We start from the raw sequence: 16,392 nt of genomic DNA, 5'->3' as shown, positions 1-16,392 counted from the left end.
ATTCCGCTTTAATTCTTTTAATAACTTAATCTATGAGAGACTCTGTTTTTAGTTTGAGACTTACTGGACTTCACAAGGAAGAGTGACATATTCAGTTAATTTTGTTCAATATGCCATCTGAAGTCCACATCTAAATACTATTACACCTGCTATTAAAAGAATATATCACGGAACGCTTTTGGGGGAAAATGCATTGTGCTTGGTTGGGAAAAATGTTCATTCTTTATAACAAGAAAGTATGTTTGTCTGTGTTACCACTATCCTGTTTGAGATACATACATATTCTAACTGTTTAAATATCTTTTGGTATTTATAACATTTTTGATAACTATTATTGTAAAGGAACTTGAATGCATCATAGGGAAACGCCGCAGATCCGGAGCAGGGCGGTATGAACCAGTTCAAGTACGCAGCGGAAGCAACATGAAAAGTGTAGATAATGCTTTCAAAGTAAAAGTAAAGTAAAAGGTAAAAGTATTTTTTGTTTAGTTAGTCGAATTGATTTAAAACATTACATTTATTTTATTTTATTTTGTTTTTCTTGCTAAAATTTTGTTAGGTATGAGTGTGGGGGTTAATACTTGTTTGTTTTGTGTATCTCTGTGTTGCCTTGTAATGGACTGGAAACCTGTTCAGGGTGTACCCCTCGTTTCCCGTCAATGAGAGCTGGAGGTAGGCACAGGGATAATTTCCTTCCTCTCTAGGAAAAAGTCTTCGATGGGCTTTTAAATTACTTTAAAATGTTTAAACGCCATCTTAATAAACACAACGTTCATTTAGTGTAGAAACACACGTGAACATTTCCCTAGATTTTAAGTTGAAATTCATTCACCGGAAGTTCGTTGTTCGATTCGGGTCAATTGTTGAACGTATTAGATGATGATTATTACAAATTCCGCGAAGAAGAAGAAGCAGTTTGTCTCGCATCTTCGTTCCAGTGCTGGGAATAAACGTGGGGGATGGAAGGTTTTTGATTAAGCGTTATCATTTCCGGGGCTCAAATCTGCTTTCAGAACATCTTTATTTGTTTTCGGTTAAAGCCGTCTTGAATTGAAGGATGATGAACTGAACGGCGATGGCAGTGGTTGTGGCAGCTGGTCCAGACCGATGCTACTCTGCCGGATAGAAGAACCGAGGTTTGCTGCGAATCCCTCAGCAGTGCCAAGAACCGGGCCGGAACTTTAGGAATTAAGAAGGTAATCGATACATCCGGGTTTTCCCCCTTGCGAAGTTCTCTGTGATGTATTTTCCAGCCGTTTCTATTTTCGCTCCATTTGATATTGTATATAACTGCACAATTTGGATGCGAGGTGTTTGTCTGAAGCTGTTGGAGGAGTTGAGCTGTCATGAACATTATTACTGGAAAAGTTGTTATTTTTCAGTCTGCAGTAGACACGTGGCCAGTATTGCAACGTCTCTGACCTCTCAGTGGCCTTACTGGGGAAGAAAGCCGAGGTCGTTTTACTTATACCCTGTTCTTGTCTTGCAGCCTTTTTGCATCGCCTTTGTTCGTGTTTGCCTGTTTCAACTATGCAGACCAGCCAGGTGAACTTAACTATCAGGGGAGAAACCACCCCAGGTATGTCTGAATTTGCTCTGGTATTTTAAACGGGTAAAAAATAAAATAAAAAAAGAATAATTGAGCAAAATCAACAAAAGTGTGAAAGGATACAAGGAAGGAAGAAACGAATATTTAAGGGTACACTCCCAGGCCGCATAGGAATAGTTTGAAGTTTTACTTTAGTTGTCTTATGTTTGAACACTCCCTGCTCCTCAACAGATTGAATAAATCCTTTTTGTTTTCTGAGAAAATTACAATCGTGTAGGGCTGGGCGATAAACGGAATTCTTTTGGGTTTTTTTTTTTTTTTTTTTTTTTTAAGATTTCATTTTGGGAGTAATGCCACCACACCTAAGGTCTATTATCTCCTTTGACAAGTAGAGCTTAAAGCTTCCATTTATGTGGACTTTAAAGTCAGGTCAACTCTCTTATGTAATATTAGAGGTGGACTAAGTTTTTTTCTTTTTTCTTTCTTTCTTTTAATTTCTAGAGTAAAGTTGTTATATTAGGAGAAATGAAGTAGGAATCTTATAAGAACTCCCAACATGAAAAATAAATGAAAATACAGGACTTTGAAATGATTGTGCAAACAACTGTCTATTTCGAAAAAAAAAAAAAAAACTACTCTAACTGAGCTGGTCGCGTCACCTCCTGATAACTCCTTGAGCTTTTTTTCTCCTTGAAACAACTTTTATCTTGTAATTTTAAGACCTTTTGACTGTATTCTTGTGATTAAACAACAATTCTCATATCTGGCCCTGATACTTTGTCGTATATCTCACAGAAGGGATGACTGAAATAGAAAAAACTCTTTTGTAAGATATTTTCTGTGATTTGTAATTTCTTTCAGAAAAGAAAAACGAGCAAAGAAAAAAAAATTAATAATTGAAATCGGCTCTGGTATGAAAGAATCTGAGATTAAATTTTTAATCCATTTCGCCCAACTCTGCAGCATTGAAGAACTTTCAGTACAACGTGCTTTCTATTGAGAAAGTAATAAATACAATAGTCATGACATGCTATATGTCTTTATTTTTCCCATTCCTAGGTGAGGTGATTGCCGTAGTCGGCAGCTGTGATGCTCTGGGAAACTGGAACTATCAGAAAGCTGTGACTTTACATCCTCTTGGCGATGAAAGGTATGTGAATCAAGATGTAATCTTGATTTGTTTTGAAGTTCGTTAATGGTGTATGTGCATTGTATATAGCTTACCTTAAACCCTCTGTCATGTCTCTATTTAATCACAGGCACACATGGGCAGTGACGATCTCTGTACCCAAGGGGGTCGTTTCCACGTATCGTTACTTTAAGGGCTTCTTCCTGGAATCAAAGGTGAGTTGGTTTTCCTTGGTGTTTTTGTGTCAGGTGTACGTACGCCGTCGTAGTTGTGACGCTTTTCAATAAAATTTTGGGGGAAAAGTAGCTGACGAGGTTTATATTTCCATGTATGCTCCATTATATTCAATCCGGTATGACTTCATAATTTGTACTTTGGCAGACCATCAACAGAGATAAAGGCAGCAGTATTTTATTAGTATGTCGAATTTATCGAATTTTTTTTTTTTTTTTGCTCAAAGTCACCACTAACTTGAAATGGATTCTTCCCGACTTGGAATGAAGCGATGTAAGGTGGTAGGATTGTTGTCAAGTCCTTTTATGTCTGTCTCTGTTTCACACGTGGCAGTGCTGACAGCGGTTTGAACACCGGCTGCAACCGGAGCCGAGAGGCGTTGCATTGAGAGAATAACCAAAAACCTCATCCTCCCTCTGTGTTTAATTCCACAGCAAATAACTTTCGATGTGATCGTTTTGTTTTGCTCTGGTGGAAATATACACGGCATGCTTTTTCGGCACGGCCAGTAAAGCAACTTTTAGTTGATTTGCTAAAAGTTGCTTTTTCTTTTTCTTGCCTCAGGACAAGCCTCTTTTTTTCTTTTTCTCTTTCGGTTGATTCCTTCCAGCTGCGTACCGGCTGTCTGTCGGTACGCAGCTATTATTTGTAGCATTTGACAAACGAGTTGTATGAAATGCAGTGTGATGCTGGGAGCTGACCTGTGATCCCGCCATGTGGGATGTGAAGCGAAACGGCTTGCGGGTCAGTTATTTGGAAGGTCCAGCCACAAGCTGACCAGCTGCTTTGCTTTAATCCGTCATGTGGAGCCTCGGCCAGCCTTTAGCTAAAGCCTCTTTTTGCATGATCTTCACTCTTGGGTGAAGAATGTGGTACTTCCCTTAGACTGGACGTAAACAAGTCTGATGCATTTGAAGATTCTTTCAGTTTCTGGTGACTTTGTCAAGATAGAGTTTTGGTGTGTTCCTTCTTTTTTTTTTGGTTTTATATCAACAGTGGAGCTTATTTTTATTTAAGACTTCACAGAATTTGAGTAAGTTTTCCTATTTTGTGTATGATATCTCATTATGTGTTAGGTCTGTGTCATTTCCTACCAGTTTCTGCATTTAAAAGTGGTTTGTTTTGACTTTTCCAGCAGTACAGCAGGGTGAAGTCACTTTTTCTGTTCTTTTTTTTTTTAAAGAACCTATCATTTTTTTAACTTGGAAAACTAGTGGCTGAAAATAATGTCTATATACTTGCACTATTGTTGCTTAAGTACATTAAAGAAAACATGATCTGAACAAAGATACAATTCTAGGATTTTTATTTATTTATTGGTATCCTTTCACTAACAAATCCACCTTTCAGATTTCAACCCGCCACCTGCGCCTGATCCAGCTGGCGGATCGGCGACTGTACGAGCTCTAACTGCTTTCTGACTCTCTGGTCCGAAGGCGTCTTTGCGACCAGCTTGAATGGTAGTTCATGTGTATCTCACTTGAAAATCCTAACATTGTACCCACTGTTGGAATTGCAGAGTGCGGGTGGCCCATGTCAAGTGATAGTCAATTTGTGGGAGACCCATCATCAGCCTCGCACGATGAGCCCCACAGGTATAAACCAACTACAACAACAAAAAAAATCAATTTGGCTTGGGTTGGTAAAGTCTGTTGTACTCAAACCTCTAATTCCCGATTCCACTGTAGCTTAATCTACTCAGGAAAGTGTTTTTTTTTTTTGGGGGGGGGGTTAAAGTTTAAATGAACTGCAGTGTTTCCTCTAAAAAAAAAAAAAAAAAAAAAAAGCTCATTGTAATTCCCAGCTGTCTGCTTTTGTTTTGTTTTGGCGCTGTGTGGATGCTTTGAGAGGATCGGTGAGAACCCTTACTCGCACTAATCTACAGCCACAGAGGAAACACTGCGGTGCAGCAGAATCCATGGCCTGTTATTCTAGATCTTTTTAGCTAGCCAGCCATTGTGTTGGGTTTTATGCAAACAAAAAGCTATTTGAACATGAGCCAGATAGGAACAGTAGCTGCAGCCACGTCCACACCCTGCACAGTGTCTATTGAGTATCACCTTGTTACATGCTGATGTACCTTTAAAGTTGAGGCAACTCAAATGCAGAGTGATTGAATCAGACTTTTTAAGAGTTCAAAATTATAGGTTTTTTTTCTTTACCAAAGGTTGCTCTGGTTTGATGACCTCAACTGATGTTTTATTGCAAAACCATTAAAAAAATTGTTTTTTTGTTTTTTTTCAATTGCAGTTGCACAGCAGAACATTGACGATGGGGAATTCGGATTTCACAGTATGTCTGCTTTGATTCTTTTTTGAGTATTAGCGTAAAGGGAGCTGAAAACAAATAAAGGAGACACTTTTCAAGTTTGTACCACAAATCTACGTATTATCTTGCTTCAATTTTACAATTAAGAACTACTTTGTGTAAGTCCAACGCAAGTACCGCCCAATGAGACTTGGGATTTTTGGTTGTTTGGTGACGAGATGAGGAAACGCTTCGTTCACGATGGAGGAAGTCGGTGCGCCGCTGCCTCGGTTTACAGGCCGTCTCTCTTTGCAGATGGGGTGAAATGCGTTGACTCAGGATGGCTGACATGCCAGACGGACATTCGACTGCGCTTGCACTTTTCCAAGAGGCCTCCGGTGTCCATCACCAAGAAGAAATACAAGAAGTCGCGCTTCAGGTGAGGATGCCACAGAGTTCAAATTTAACTTGAGTACATCATGAGACGTTCCGTACTACTGACCTGTTACACAAGCGTAACAGGACGTGCATGCAGTTATATTTAAAATAGAGCAACACTCTGTCAGGTTTTTTTTTTTTTTTAATTTAGTGTGTGACTGTATTTTGACTCTTTTTAATTTTGCATGTAGGATTAAACTTACGTTAGAGGGCATTGAAGAAGAGGAGGAGGAGGAAGAACAGGAACTCACCCCTTCCTCTTGGCACAAGATGACCACAACTCTGGAAATCAGTCTAATCACTGCCAACGACTACAAGTCGCGTCACTCTCAGCCGGAGTGCGGCTATGCCCTGGAGCCCTCTCGGTGGACCGAGTACAGCATCCACACCATGGACCCGGACAACCTGGAGCTCACTTTCGAGTTTTTTGAGGTCCTTCCGCATTCCGATAACTCCGCGAAGAGTCGTCAGAATGTGCTGTAGCGCGTTTAGTGACCCGGATTGTGATTGCAGGAGGATCTGGGCGAGCACGTGGTCCAGGGAGACATCCACCCCGGACACGTCGGGACAGCCTGCCTCCTGTCTTCCTCGTTCTTGGAGAACGGCAATGACACGGGCGTAGTCACGCTTCCCATCATGGGCCGAAACTCCAGGCAGACGATCGGGAAAGTCAGAGGTGACGGTTCTTTGAAAGTACTCGGAATGTGCTGCGCATCCTGATTTTTGTCGAGTCCAGCCTCACTGACTGCAGCTTATGCCTTCAGTGGATTACCTGGTGATCCGCCCCATCCAGAAGCTGCAGTGCGACATGAGCTCGTCGTACACGAAGTACTGGACAAAGAGAAGCACAGTGGACGTGGGTCACAGAGGAGCCGGAAGCACACACGCTGCCAAGTGAGACAATCTTTACCGACGGCAGAAGTAGTTTTTGCATCAAAAAAATATTTTGAATCCACTCAGTTTGCTAGTTTCAAACGTATAATTAATCGCGTGCCACGAAGTGAGGAGGAGTCTCGTTAGGAATTTCAGCAGATGGATGTGGAAAAATATACACAGATTCAGATGTCTCATCAGTTGCTCCTGTTCTTACTTTACAGACACCACAAAGTCCGGGAGAACACCATCGCTTCTTTCAAAAGCGCTGCCAACCACGTAAGTCAACGAGACAAACATCTGAACGAATCCAGGCATTTGCAAAACATTTTGCCTCAACCTGTTTGAACACGCAGGGTGCAGCTTTTGTGGAGTTTGATGTTCATCTCTCCAAGGATTCGGTGCCGATCGTATACCACGATCTAACGTGTTGCATCTCCACCAAGAAGGTCCGTTAAACGTCTTTTTTTTTTTTTTTTTTCTCACAGTTGTAGTAGTTTGTGTGACGCTGACTGTTCCGTTTCTGACTTGGTAGAAAAATGACCAGACTCTGGAGCTCATTGAGGTCCCTGTCAAAGACCTGACATTTGATCAGCTGCAGCTGTTGAAGGTAAACTTTGCACTAACTAGACTAGTTTGTTGAGACCGCCTGTAGTCGGTGTGCTGCCATCATTCTGTTTAAATGTCTGGATGATTGTTGAAGTGAATTTCTGACTGAGAATATAAATGCACTAAAAGGAGATGTTTTAAAAACTATCTTTGCTTGATGAGCGTCTGTTATCTAACAACTTGTAGGTTTGGTGTTTGTTCTGGGTTTTATTGTGATTTTTAGCTCTTCCTGTATTCCAATATTTGCTCAGCCTGCTGGTCACCAGACCGGGTCTGACAGAAAACCTATAACACCCAGACACCTTCGTACAATCCTTTTGAATTCTGTTTTAGTGATTTTTCTTCAGGTAGTTAAGCAGGATTCCTTGACCATCTCCTCAACAATTATAACATAATGTTTTTTTTGTCATGTTAAGATATGGTTAAGGTATTTTAAGTTATGCTACTTTGTGCACTGAAGATTTTTTTTCTTTTTTTGTGTGTGTGCGTTTGTCAGCTGATTTAATCATTGGTCTTATGATCAGAAAATGGTTAGTAGGAAGTGGTTAGGGTTATTACAGTAATGTTCGATTAACAATTCTCTGTAGGTCGGCAGCTGACGGTGGTTTTAGTGACGATTTGTCAGATTAAAAGTAAAAATTGCTACATTCTGTAGATTTTTTTATTTGACCACTTAAGCCTTTTTCATGCAATATTAGAAATACTTTATAAGATGCAAATAAACAAAAACAAACATCATTTTTAAAATAAGAGAACACGCATCTTATTACCTAAAATCCAACAACGTATTCCTGTAGAGTAACCTTGATAATTTGTGGCAAAAGATACATTTGCAGCTAAAACAAAAAAGCACTTCTAACATCATCAGGTGATGTTAGAAATGCTTGACTTTAACATCAACACAGCTCAGGACTGACCTGATGACTGTTTTTTTTTGATTAACCAATCAATGGTTGATTAGAAAAAGGTGCTACATTTGAACCAGGTGAGTTATTTGAAGAGTTCTTGGTAGATCAGATGAAAATATCGACAGCGGAAACGACCTCGTGGATCATTGATGACACGAGTAATATGTTTCTTCTTCCTGTAACAGTAAAACATGAATATATTTGTTTGTTGTTGTTTTTTTTGCCCAGCTGGCCCATGTCGCTGCAATGACAGGAAGTGATCACAAAGGTAAGCAGTTCCTCCCCGCTTTCGTTTTGTTTTGTTAGAAATACAGAAAAGATTTGGTTAGTTTATTTACATAATAGTTGAGCCGTGTCATAGGAGGCGGTTTTGACCGTGCCATGCAGTGCAGAGGTCAACATGCGGCAACCTGAGATCTTTATTAAATCTTGAATGCATCCGTGTTTGTCGTCAGAAAAGACAGAATATCTATTCTTCCCACATCTTTATGGTAATCTGTTTTAGAGTGGTCTGTAAATGCTACTTTCAGGATTACAGCAAAATCCATGGGTTTAAATCTGGGCTTAAAGAGAGGAAGAATGATCAAATCTATTTCAACACTGCAATACTGACTCAATCACAAACGTCTGGACGTTTCAACTTGGAAAAACATTTGATTGCGCATACCTCACCAATACCTGGTAGAAAAAAATCCCCCTTTGTAGTGACCCAGATTCACTTCTGCTTAAAGGCTGTTTTGTTTAAGTGACCTTGCTTCACACGAACGAGGAACGGCCGATGTTGCGTGAACGTTTCCCCCCCCCCATTCTGTTTGTTTTTTAAGATCTCCTGGAGGATGAGGATGAAGTCGACGAACATCAGCCATTCCCCTCATTATCACAGGTGAGGAATGTTGCAATGATCATTTTTGACCTAAAGGCAGCCCACATCTGAAAGTAGCCGCCTTTCTCTGTGCACTTTCTCCAAAGATTTTCCAAGCCGTCCCAGAAAGTGTTGGCTTCAACATCGAACTGAAATGGATCAGCCAAATGAAAGTACGTCTTTTGCACCAGGCTTTGAAACAAAGTGTAATCGTTAAACATAAGCTGACGTCTCTCGTTGCTGTTTTTTTTTTTTTCACAGGACGGAACGTGGGACGGGAACCTGTCCTCGTATTTCAACATGAACACCTTCCTGGACATCATTCTCACCTGCGTTCTGCTGAACGCTGGGAAAAGGCGCATCATCTTCTCATGTTTCGACCCAGATATCTGCACCATGTAAGTGCACAGCGTCGCCGCTCGCGTTCACAGTTGAAACGTCGCGTCTCGTAACGATCGCTGTAAAAGCATTTAAAATGTTTAAACTGCCCGTGTGATCTGGTTCACAGGGTGCGACTCAAGCAGAACAAGTACCCCATCCTTTTCCTGACTCAGGGCATTTCAGAAAAGTACCCCGAGCTGATGGACATGCGCTGTCAAACAACGCAGATCGCCATCAGCTTCGCTCAAAGCGAGAACATCCTGGTGAGTGATTTTATTTTTTTTTTTTAATTCTCTGGAGGTTGTACAGTCAATAATACACTTAAGGGGAAAATGCAATCTTCTTATTTTCTGGACTTTGATGTTTCGCCCCCGCAGGGAATCAGCGCTCACACCGAGGAGCTGCTGAAGCACCTCAACTACATCGGCGAGGCCCAGTCCAAAGGCCTGGTGGTGTTCAGCTGGGGAGACGACAACAACGAGCACGAAAACAGGAGGAAGCTGAGAGAGCAGGGCATCGACGGGCTCATTTACGACAGGTGAGGTTAAAGTTTAACATGAGTTTGCAGGCTGTAAACACAGATCGGATGTTGAAGCTAATCTTGTATAGCGTGCTGCTCCCAGTTGTTACAACTTATTTGAAACGCTATCCGTCAGTTATTTAGGGTTCTTGTTTCCATTTAGCTGCTGCGTCTAAAAACTGGAGGTTATTTAAAATGTCCAGGTCAAACACTTTATGATGCCATGCACTCTTAAAAGGCATCTCGAGGATGAGTAAATGCTTTCTGTTGAGGTGCATGAGCCGTTTCCCCCAAGTCTGTCACATCTGATGACAGCAGATGGTTTGGTTTTTTTGTTAAAAGTCCCAGTAGTACTTGGCTAATTCCTCACAGTTGCCTTTCTGTGCTGGTACGAAATAAAAATGGTTTCTTGCACTGGTGTCAAACAACCACTTGGCACGTACATCGTGTCTACTGGTTGTTATGGAGACCGGGTTTACCCCAAGATGATGCTCTTCTGCAGTTTTCATTCATTTATTACCAATTAGAAGTTCTTAGAAAATTCTAAAAGATAAAAATAATCTTCACTTACATTTATTGTTAGGATTTGACAGGTGATTATTTAATTTCCTATTTTAAAAAGAACCAGTTTCAGCTATATTTGTTAAACTCAGTCATTATCCTGTTGGTGTCCTTGTTCCTTGCCCGTTTACCACAAGTTCTGGTGAAGAAGGTTTGTTTAGTTATTGCTCCCATCATAAAACAATCCCTTTACCACACGGTGATGATTAGCAAAGATCGCAGTCTGTTTGTTGTTTTTATGAAGATAAGATTCAGATGGTGAGTCGCTGCTGTGTTGCCGTGAGATTACCGTCTCCACCTTGGAACGACGAGTTCAAGAAATGATTGCACACGGCTCCAACTCTGCCAGATTGCAAAGTTACTTTATGTAGCACAACAGCACATGAAAATCGATATGCACAGTTTGTCAGACCGGCCATGAACCCTTTTCCAGTAGGTACTCCTCGATATAAGCTGTTGTTTTAACATTTGTGCTTTATTTCCAACGGTAAACGCCTTATAAATGTATGCACTTTTCCGAAATCAAGTAATGAATCCTTTCCCACTTAGTTGGTAGTCATAGATTTTTCTTTACATAGTTAGATTTTACTTTTATACATTATCCTCGTATTCAAAAAGCCACTTTATAAGCTATGGGCTGCTGCCAGTGTTTCAAATGACCCCTTAAAAAAAAAACAATCCAGCCTCACTTGAGTAGCAAAATGTTCTGTGCCACACTTATTATTATTTTTTTTTTTTTTTTGATGTAGGTTAAAGAAAATCCTGTTGCTAAGCAGCCAACATCCAAGTGGCTGCTCCCATTCTTCCTGGTTTACATAAACAGGGTTGTTTATTATCTTCTTTTTCAACAATTACATACTTATGTAATCCATTGGCAGCGTTTTGGATCATTTGGCACCTGTTTGTCTCTTTGACTGAAAAGGCTCGATTGTTTATTGACCAGTCGTAGCGTGAAATGAACGAACACAATGTGCCAGGACTCTTATGTAAAGTATTTGAGTTGAACAGATTCCTCTGCTTCCGGGGGGGAGAACTGCATCATCAGCAGAGCCGACTCACAGGGCACTTTTACTTCTCTGTGTCTCCCGTGCTGCGTGACATTTGCTCTATATTTATGTCTGCACTTTGGTCCAGACGTCTGCAGAAAGCAGAGGGAATCGTAGGAACCGGAACGTTTTCATGTGTTACTGCAAAAAAAAAACGTCTCTTACGTCATTGTGATAACTGTGCCTCTTCTTTTACAGAATTTGCGAAAGCTTGCTGCCATATTTTGACTCAAGTTCTTCAGATTCCTGTAATGTCTCTCTGGTTCCTGTGTTTTTTTTTTAGTTTACTCACGTTGTCCCGCTCTGCTCGTCTTCGGTCGCCCGTCCTACATGCTACCCCAGTGAATCCTGCTCATCAAATGCTGCCGCAGCACAGCAGCGTTTCTTGACAATGATACATGAGGCGGTTGACTTATCATATTGGACGATGATATTTTTTTTTAGTTTTGAAGAGATCTGAAAAACTGTACCAAACAAACTTGTGTTGTCTTCGATTGGTCAGCTGCCATGGTTATCATTTTGAAGCTTTTTTTGTTCATTCTAATGATCACCAGGACCCTTCCTGTTACTGTCACATCTGCTTGAGAATGCTTTTGAGTTCCTCCGTTTTTATTCTCGCTGCTGTTTGTCATGATTTTTCAGTTTGAATTTGTATCTAAAAGTGGCACAGAGAGCGAATGGCTTTTTTTTTTTTTTTTTTTTTAATCTGCATGAGACTAGAGATTCTGAATGACGGACTCCTGCTTGTAATCAGATCTACAGAAAGCAGACTTGCTGCAGCAAACCATGTGTCCTAACGTGCAACTGGTCAAACTACCTTAATCCAAAAACATTTATTCCTCACGTGAAATACGCTCCGACACCTCCGGAAAGTCGATTTGACTTCGCAGCATGTGGTTAACGTTAACGAAAGTGTTTCAAAGCAGTTGGATGATCTGCCTGTACTTGTTTCAAAAACGGTTTGGAATTGGGTAGGCATCAGCCGGTCACGAGTTTGAAGTTGAACCAATTCTGGACTCGGAAACAGCGGAGCGGAGCACCGCTGGTGTAGATTAATGCAGTGCCAACTACATGTTAAATCACTAAATCTTGTGCTTATTCATTACTTTGGCTTAAATCTGCAACAAAACCAAATTGACAAATGTTGGAGTTGAAATGAATGAATTGGATCATTCGCACCGTTTCTTATTTTTCAAACATTTGTGTTAATTCCATGAAATTGTTGTACTTTTTGTGTAAGATTGTCATACGATGATCCGGCCCGCGCCTACTTGGATGGAGGTGGTGATTTCACTGGAATCTCTGGACTGCCTGCCCTCGTTTGTTGAGCTTCTTCACTCTTTAATGGATCTAATGGAGCAATTATCATCTAATAATGTTTTTGTTTTGACAGCAATTAAAATAGGAGTTCCTTAACTTGCAGGGGGTTTTTTTTTTTTGTTTTGTTTTCCCCCCTCGCCAGTCAAATGTTGTTTGCCTCAGATGCATCTGCAGGACTTTATCTGCTTAATTGCAGGCGGTAAAAAAGCTAATCAGCCAAATAAAACGGACATAAGATGGCACTTAGCCCTGAGTAAACCTGCTAATCCCAGAATGCTATTAAAAATTGTCATTCCTGCAGGCAGAACAGCCACCAGTGCAATCACTCGCCTGTTTTCACATGCATGAGAAACGATGGGTGATTTACCATCAGCTTTTATAGAAAATGTAAGACGGTAGTCAAACTGGCCAGCTTGCCCTTTTTGTTTTTCTTCAACTTTTCAAGATATATAATTGTTAAATCTGCCTAGCAACAGTCTAGATTCATACGAGTTGCAAATTTCACCAATACTTAGATGAATTTATGTAAAGCAACAACATTGTGTTTTCCTAACAATCTAAAGCAAAACTAATTTATGTAGCACGACGTATTTGTGAGGATTCTCTTAGGCTCTGGATGTCAGGAATGATTGGGAATTGATCCTAACTCCACAATTGTTTCCTTCTTTCCTTCTTTCCTCCACTCCAGTATCTGCGATGCTCAAGGAGAGCAGCCAAACATCTTCCAGGTAGAAGAGCAGCACTCCCTGCAAGAGGTCATTACAGAGGAGACCCTAAAGAGCTCCACCTGCTCCTGTTACTCCATTCCCTGCTCCGCCGTGCCGTGCGTCGCCCCCACGATCCACCACGGAAGCGTGGAGTCCGATTCAGGGCTGAGCTCCTCGTAGAAACCCGACCGCATCGACGTTTCACGACGTCGTTTTTGCACGTGTCCTTAGAGAATGACCAAAAATGCGATTGGTTGATAAAATTGACCTTAGTGTTTGCTCAAGAAAAAAAAAAAACATCTCACAGTTGTTGGCCAGATTCATTCTTCTGTTTATGTCCCATATGGCCCTGGAGTTAAATGGAGCCACGTTTGGGAAATTTAGCCAAAAAAAAACAAAAACAAAAAAAAAAGTCAACAATCCATGCAGGTGTACAAGTTAATGGTGGATCAAAGTGAAGTTTGATACAGATGAGACTTTACATGCTGAGAGATTTTTTTTTTTTGTGCCATCATCCTTTGAACAGTAGAATGAAAAAAAAAAATGTGACGATGTGTTTTTAGAAATCAGTGGAGCGACGGGTCGCATTAGCATTCTGTAAACAGTGCTGGTTGCCAATATTTAATACCCTTTTTTTTTTTTTTTTTCTCTAGTGGAGCAACTTGATGCACTTTAAAAACCACCTTAGGGATAATTAAATTCCTCTTGATAAAGTGTGATTGAAAGCACTTGTTCCACCTTTTTTTATGGCTTTAAGATTTTATTAACTTTAGTTATTTTTGGCTATTATTCTGCATTGCATATTGTATGTACTGTATGATTTAGCTTCACATTTACTTGAGGTAAGCAGATGAATGTTTTTGCAACAGTGCACATGTAAACCACAGCCTTATGGGGGGTTTTGTTGTTGTTGTGCTTTGTTTCGGCATGAGCAGTCTGTCACTTTGTCATTTCAAATAGACTTGTGTAAAAAAAAAAAAAAAAAAAAAAATTGTTTGGATTGTCGTTCCCACCTCCTGGTGAATCTGTTTCACCGGTTATTCTCTGGTTGGGCTTACACAGCTTTGTAATATGTTTTGTACAGTACCCGTCTTATGATCAGCAGTGTGAACACTGCCACATGCTTTCCTTGAATGTATATGGATGAATAACTGAGCCATGTGTACAATGCTAACGCATGGAATGTAAATAAACTCACACACTTCCTCATTTCTGGTCTCCGTGCTGATTCAGCTCAACTTGTCCCGACGCTAAACCGGCGAATTGCAAACGCAAAGCTGGAGCCAGCATGTTTGTATGGTTTGTAAAGTGGTTTCGATTTAAACGATACGTCTGCAGGTGTTTTTTGCAAGACCTTCAGTCACTCTTTTTACAATTTCTTTATGCTGCAAATGTAATCTCTTCACGTATCAGGTGTTTTAAAACCAGACTTGGACTATACAATTCATTGTGCAATCAAGGACTAAATGTTGAATGCACTTAAACACATACCAGACACTGCTGATACTACACTTTCTACAAAATCCCAGTAAAAATGAGAACTTTTTTTACTCTCATAAAATGTGTTATTACTGATGAACACCGTTTTTATGAATTAGAAAAAGATATGTACAAAAGTCCCACCCCTTCACATGTGGCATCATTGAAAAGCCCTAAATGTCCTCTCCAGATACCAAAAGGAATTAATTCAGTACAATGCAGGGGGTGGGAGATATTCAAGTTTAGAAATGTCCTCTACAGAGGACAAAAATGAACTACCGGTAGTCAGGAGGTTAAAGAATTCAGAGATGCTGCAAAAGGAGCTAGAATATTCTTATGTAAATTTATTTCATAATAAATTTCATAAAGTCTCCTCTTATTGATCATTCTTTCCTTCCCTTGCATTCTTAATTTTTTACTTTCTTAATTCCTTCTTTTCCATTTGTTTCTTCGTTGTTGCTTTCTGTTAATCTTCCCTGTTTTACTTGCTTCCAATTTCAGTTTTTTTCTGTTTTCTAAACCCTTTCCACAGCAGAAATATCTGGTATTAACCCAAAGTGATCTTTCCTATTTTCCATTTCAAAACGTATGTGAAGGATTGGGAACTCTGGAAAGTTTGGATCAATATTACATTTCTAGCATTAAAAAAAAAAATCTGCAGGAGCCACGTAAACAACTATTTGAATGCAAATAACTGCATATTTTTATGTTATGAAACCACTGAAGGCGCCATTAGTTTTACCAGTGCAGCTTCTACTAGGTTTTATACTTGCGGCAACCAGAATGAAACTTTGACTTTCATCGTCAAAAGTTGTTTCCATGTAGTAGTTTAAGTCCTCTGGGACAGATAAATAAAAACTGACATTTAACATGAATTAGTCATGTTAGATTTTTTTTTTTAAGAGCACGTATTTTGATATAATTGATAAACATTATTTATAACTGGTCAAACATTCACCATCATCATGTCGCCTTCAGGCTCTGTAATTTTAGGATCCTGGTCACAAAATCCGATACTGAGTGTGGATAATTGCATAACTGCTGTTGTGTGAATGACCGACACTTGGAATTCAATAGTCTCACAAACATTGCATCCACACAATCCTATGCACACATATTGATATCTGATCTTGCAACTCTAACGTGAGTACAACGATACGAGAGCTACCAGTGACACATTTGAGCACAGTGGGGGTTTAAACCTCTCGCACAGTAACGCATGTATCTTAAGTGACAGAGTTTATGGTTGGACAAATTCTCAGTAATGAGGTCACATCTACCAGCTCTGCTGCTTTATCAGGCATGTGAAGAACATAGTCACCGTGTATCTCCAGTTTCCGGAGAGCAAAAAATACAGCTAAAACATATCACCGTGCATGCTAAGAAAGTGGCATAAAATGCAAGTACTACCGCCACTACATAATTGAAACAGCTTGGTTGCTTTCATTTCCTGAAGTCTTTAAAGTCATGCCAAACCGCTGTCTCCTGTGACACGTGTGTCAATGTTTGTGTTGCCAGGCACTGGAGAA

General features: G+C 40.1%; 1 protein-coding gene across 1 annotated transcript; it reads left to right on the top strand.

The window, feature by feature from the left end:
* The first annotated feature begins 861 nt into the window (after window positions 1–861).
* gpcpd1 (glycerophosphocholine phosphodiesterase 1) lies at window positions 862–14,593 on the top strand. The gene is made up of 20 exons (XM_015005924.2): window positions 862–1,196; window positions 1,490–1,579; window positions 2,609–2,699; window positions 2,809–2,893; window positions 4,432–4,507; window positions 5,163–5,204; window positions 5,475–5,598; window positions 5,789–6,029; window positions 6,111–6,273; window positions 6,362–6,491; window positions 6,695–6,749; window positions 6,827–6,919; window positions 7,006–7,080; window positions 8,216–8,255; window positions 8,812–8,870; window positions 8,957–9,022; window positions 9,111–9,247; window positions 9,358–9,493; window positions 9,608–9,768; window positions 13,366–14,593. Exons 2-20 carry the CDS (start codon window positions 1,531–1,533, stop codon window positions 13,562–13,564), a joined length of 2,022 nt encoding a protein of 673 aa, XP_014861410.1. The 5' UTR covers window positions 862–1,196; window positions 1,490–1,530; the 3' UTR covers window positions 13,565–14,593.
* The last annotated feature ends 1,799 nt before the right edge of the window (window positions 14,594–16,392 follow it).

The sequence above is a fragment of the Poecilia mexicana genome, unplaced genomic scaffold, assembly GCF_051168715.1.
Source record: "Poecilia mexicana isolate PSO_F unplaced genomic scaffold, ASM5116871v1 scaffold_21, whole genome shotgun sequence".
NCBI lineage: Eukaryota > Metazoa > Chordata > Actinopteri > Cyprinodontiformes > Poeciliidae > Poecilia > Poecilia mexicana.
This window is presented reverse-complemented; position numbering and strand designations above follow the sequence as displayed.

What these genes read in the sequence shown, in the direction of transcription:
- gpcpd1 (XM_015005924.2), top strand. Translation starts at nt 1,531, where the DNA reads ATGCAGACCAGCCAGGTGAACTTAACTATCAGGGGAGAAACCACCCCA. An exon ending in TCGCACGATGAGCCCCACAG is followed by an intron (nt 4,508 to 5,162) that starts GTATAAACCAAC and finishes TTTCAATTGCAG; the next exon opens with TTGCACAGCAGAACATTGAC. An exon ending in GACCCAGATATCTGCACCAT is followed by an intron (nt 9,248 to 9,357) that starts GTAAGTGCACAG and finishes TCTGGTTCACAG; the next exon opens with GGTGCGACTCAAGCAGAACA.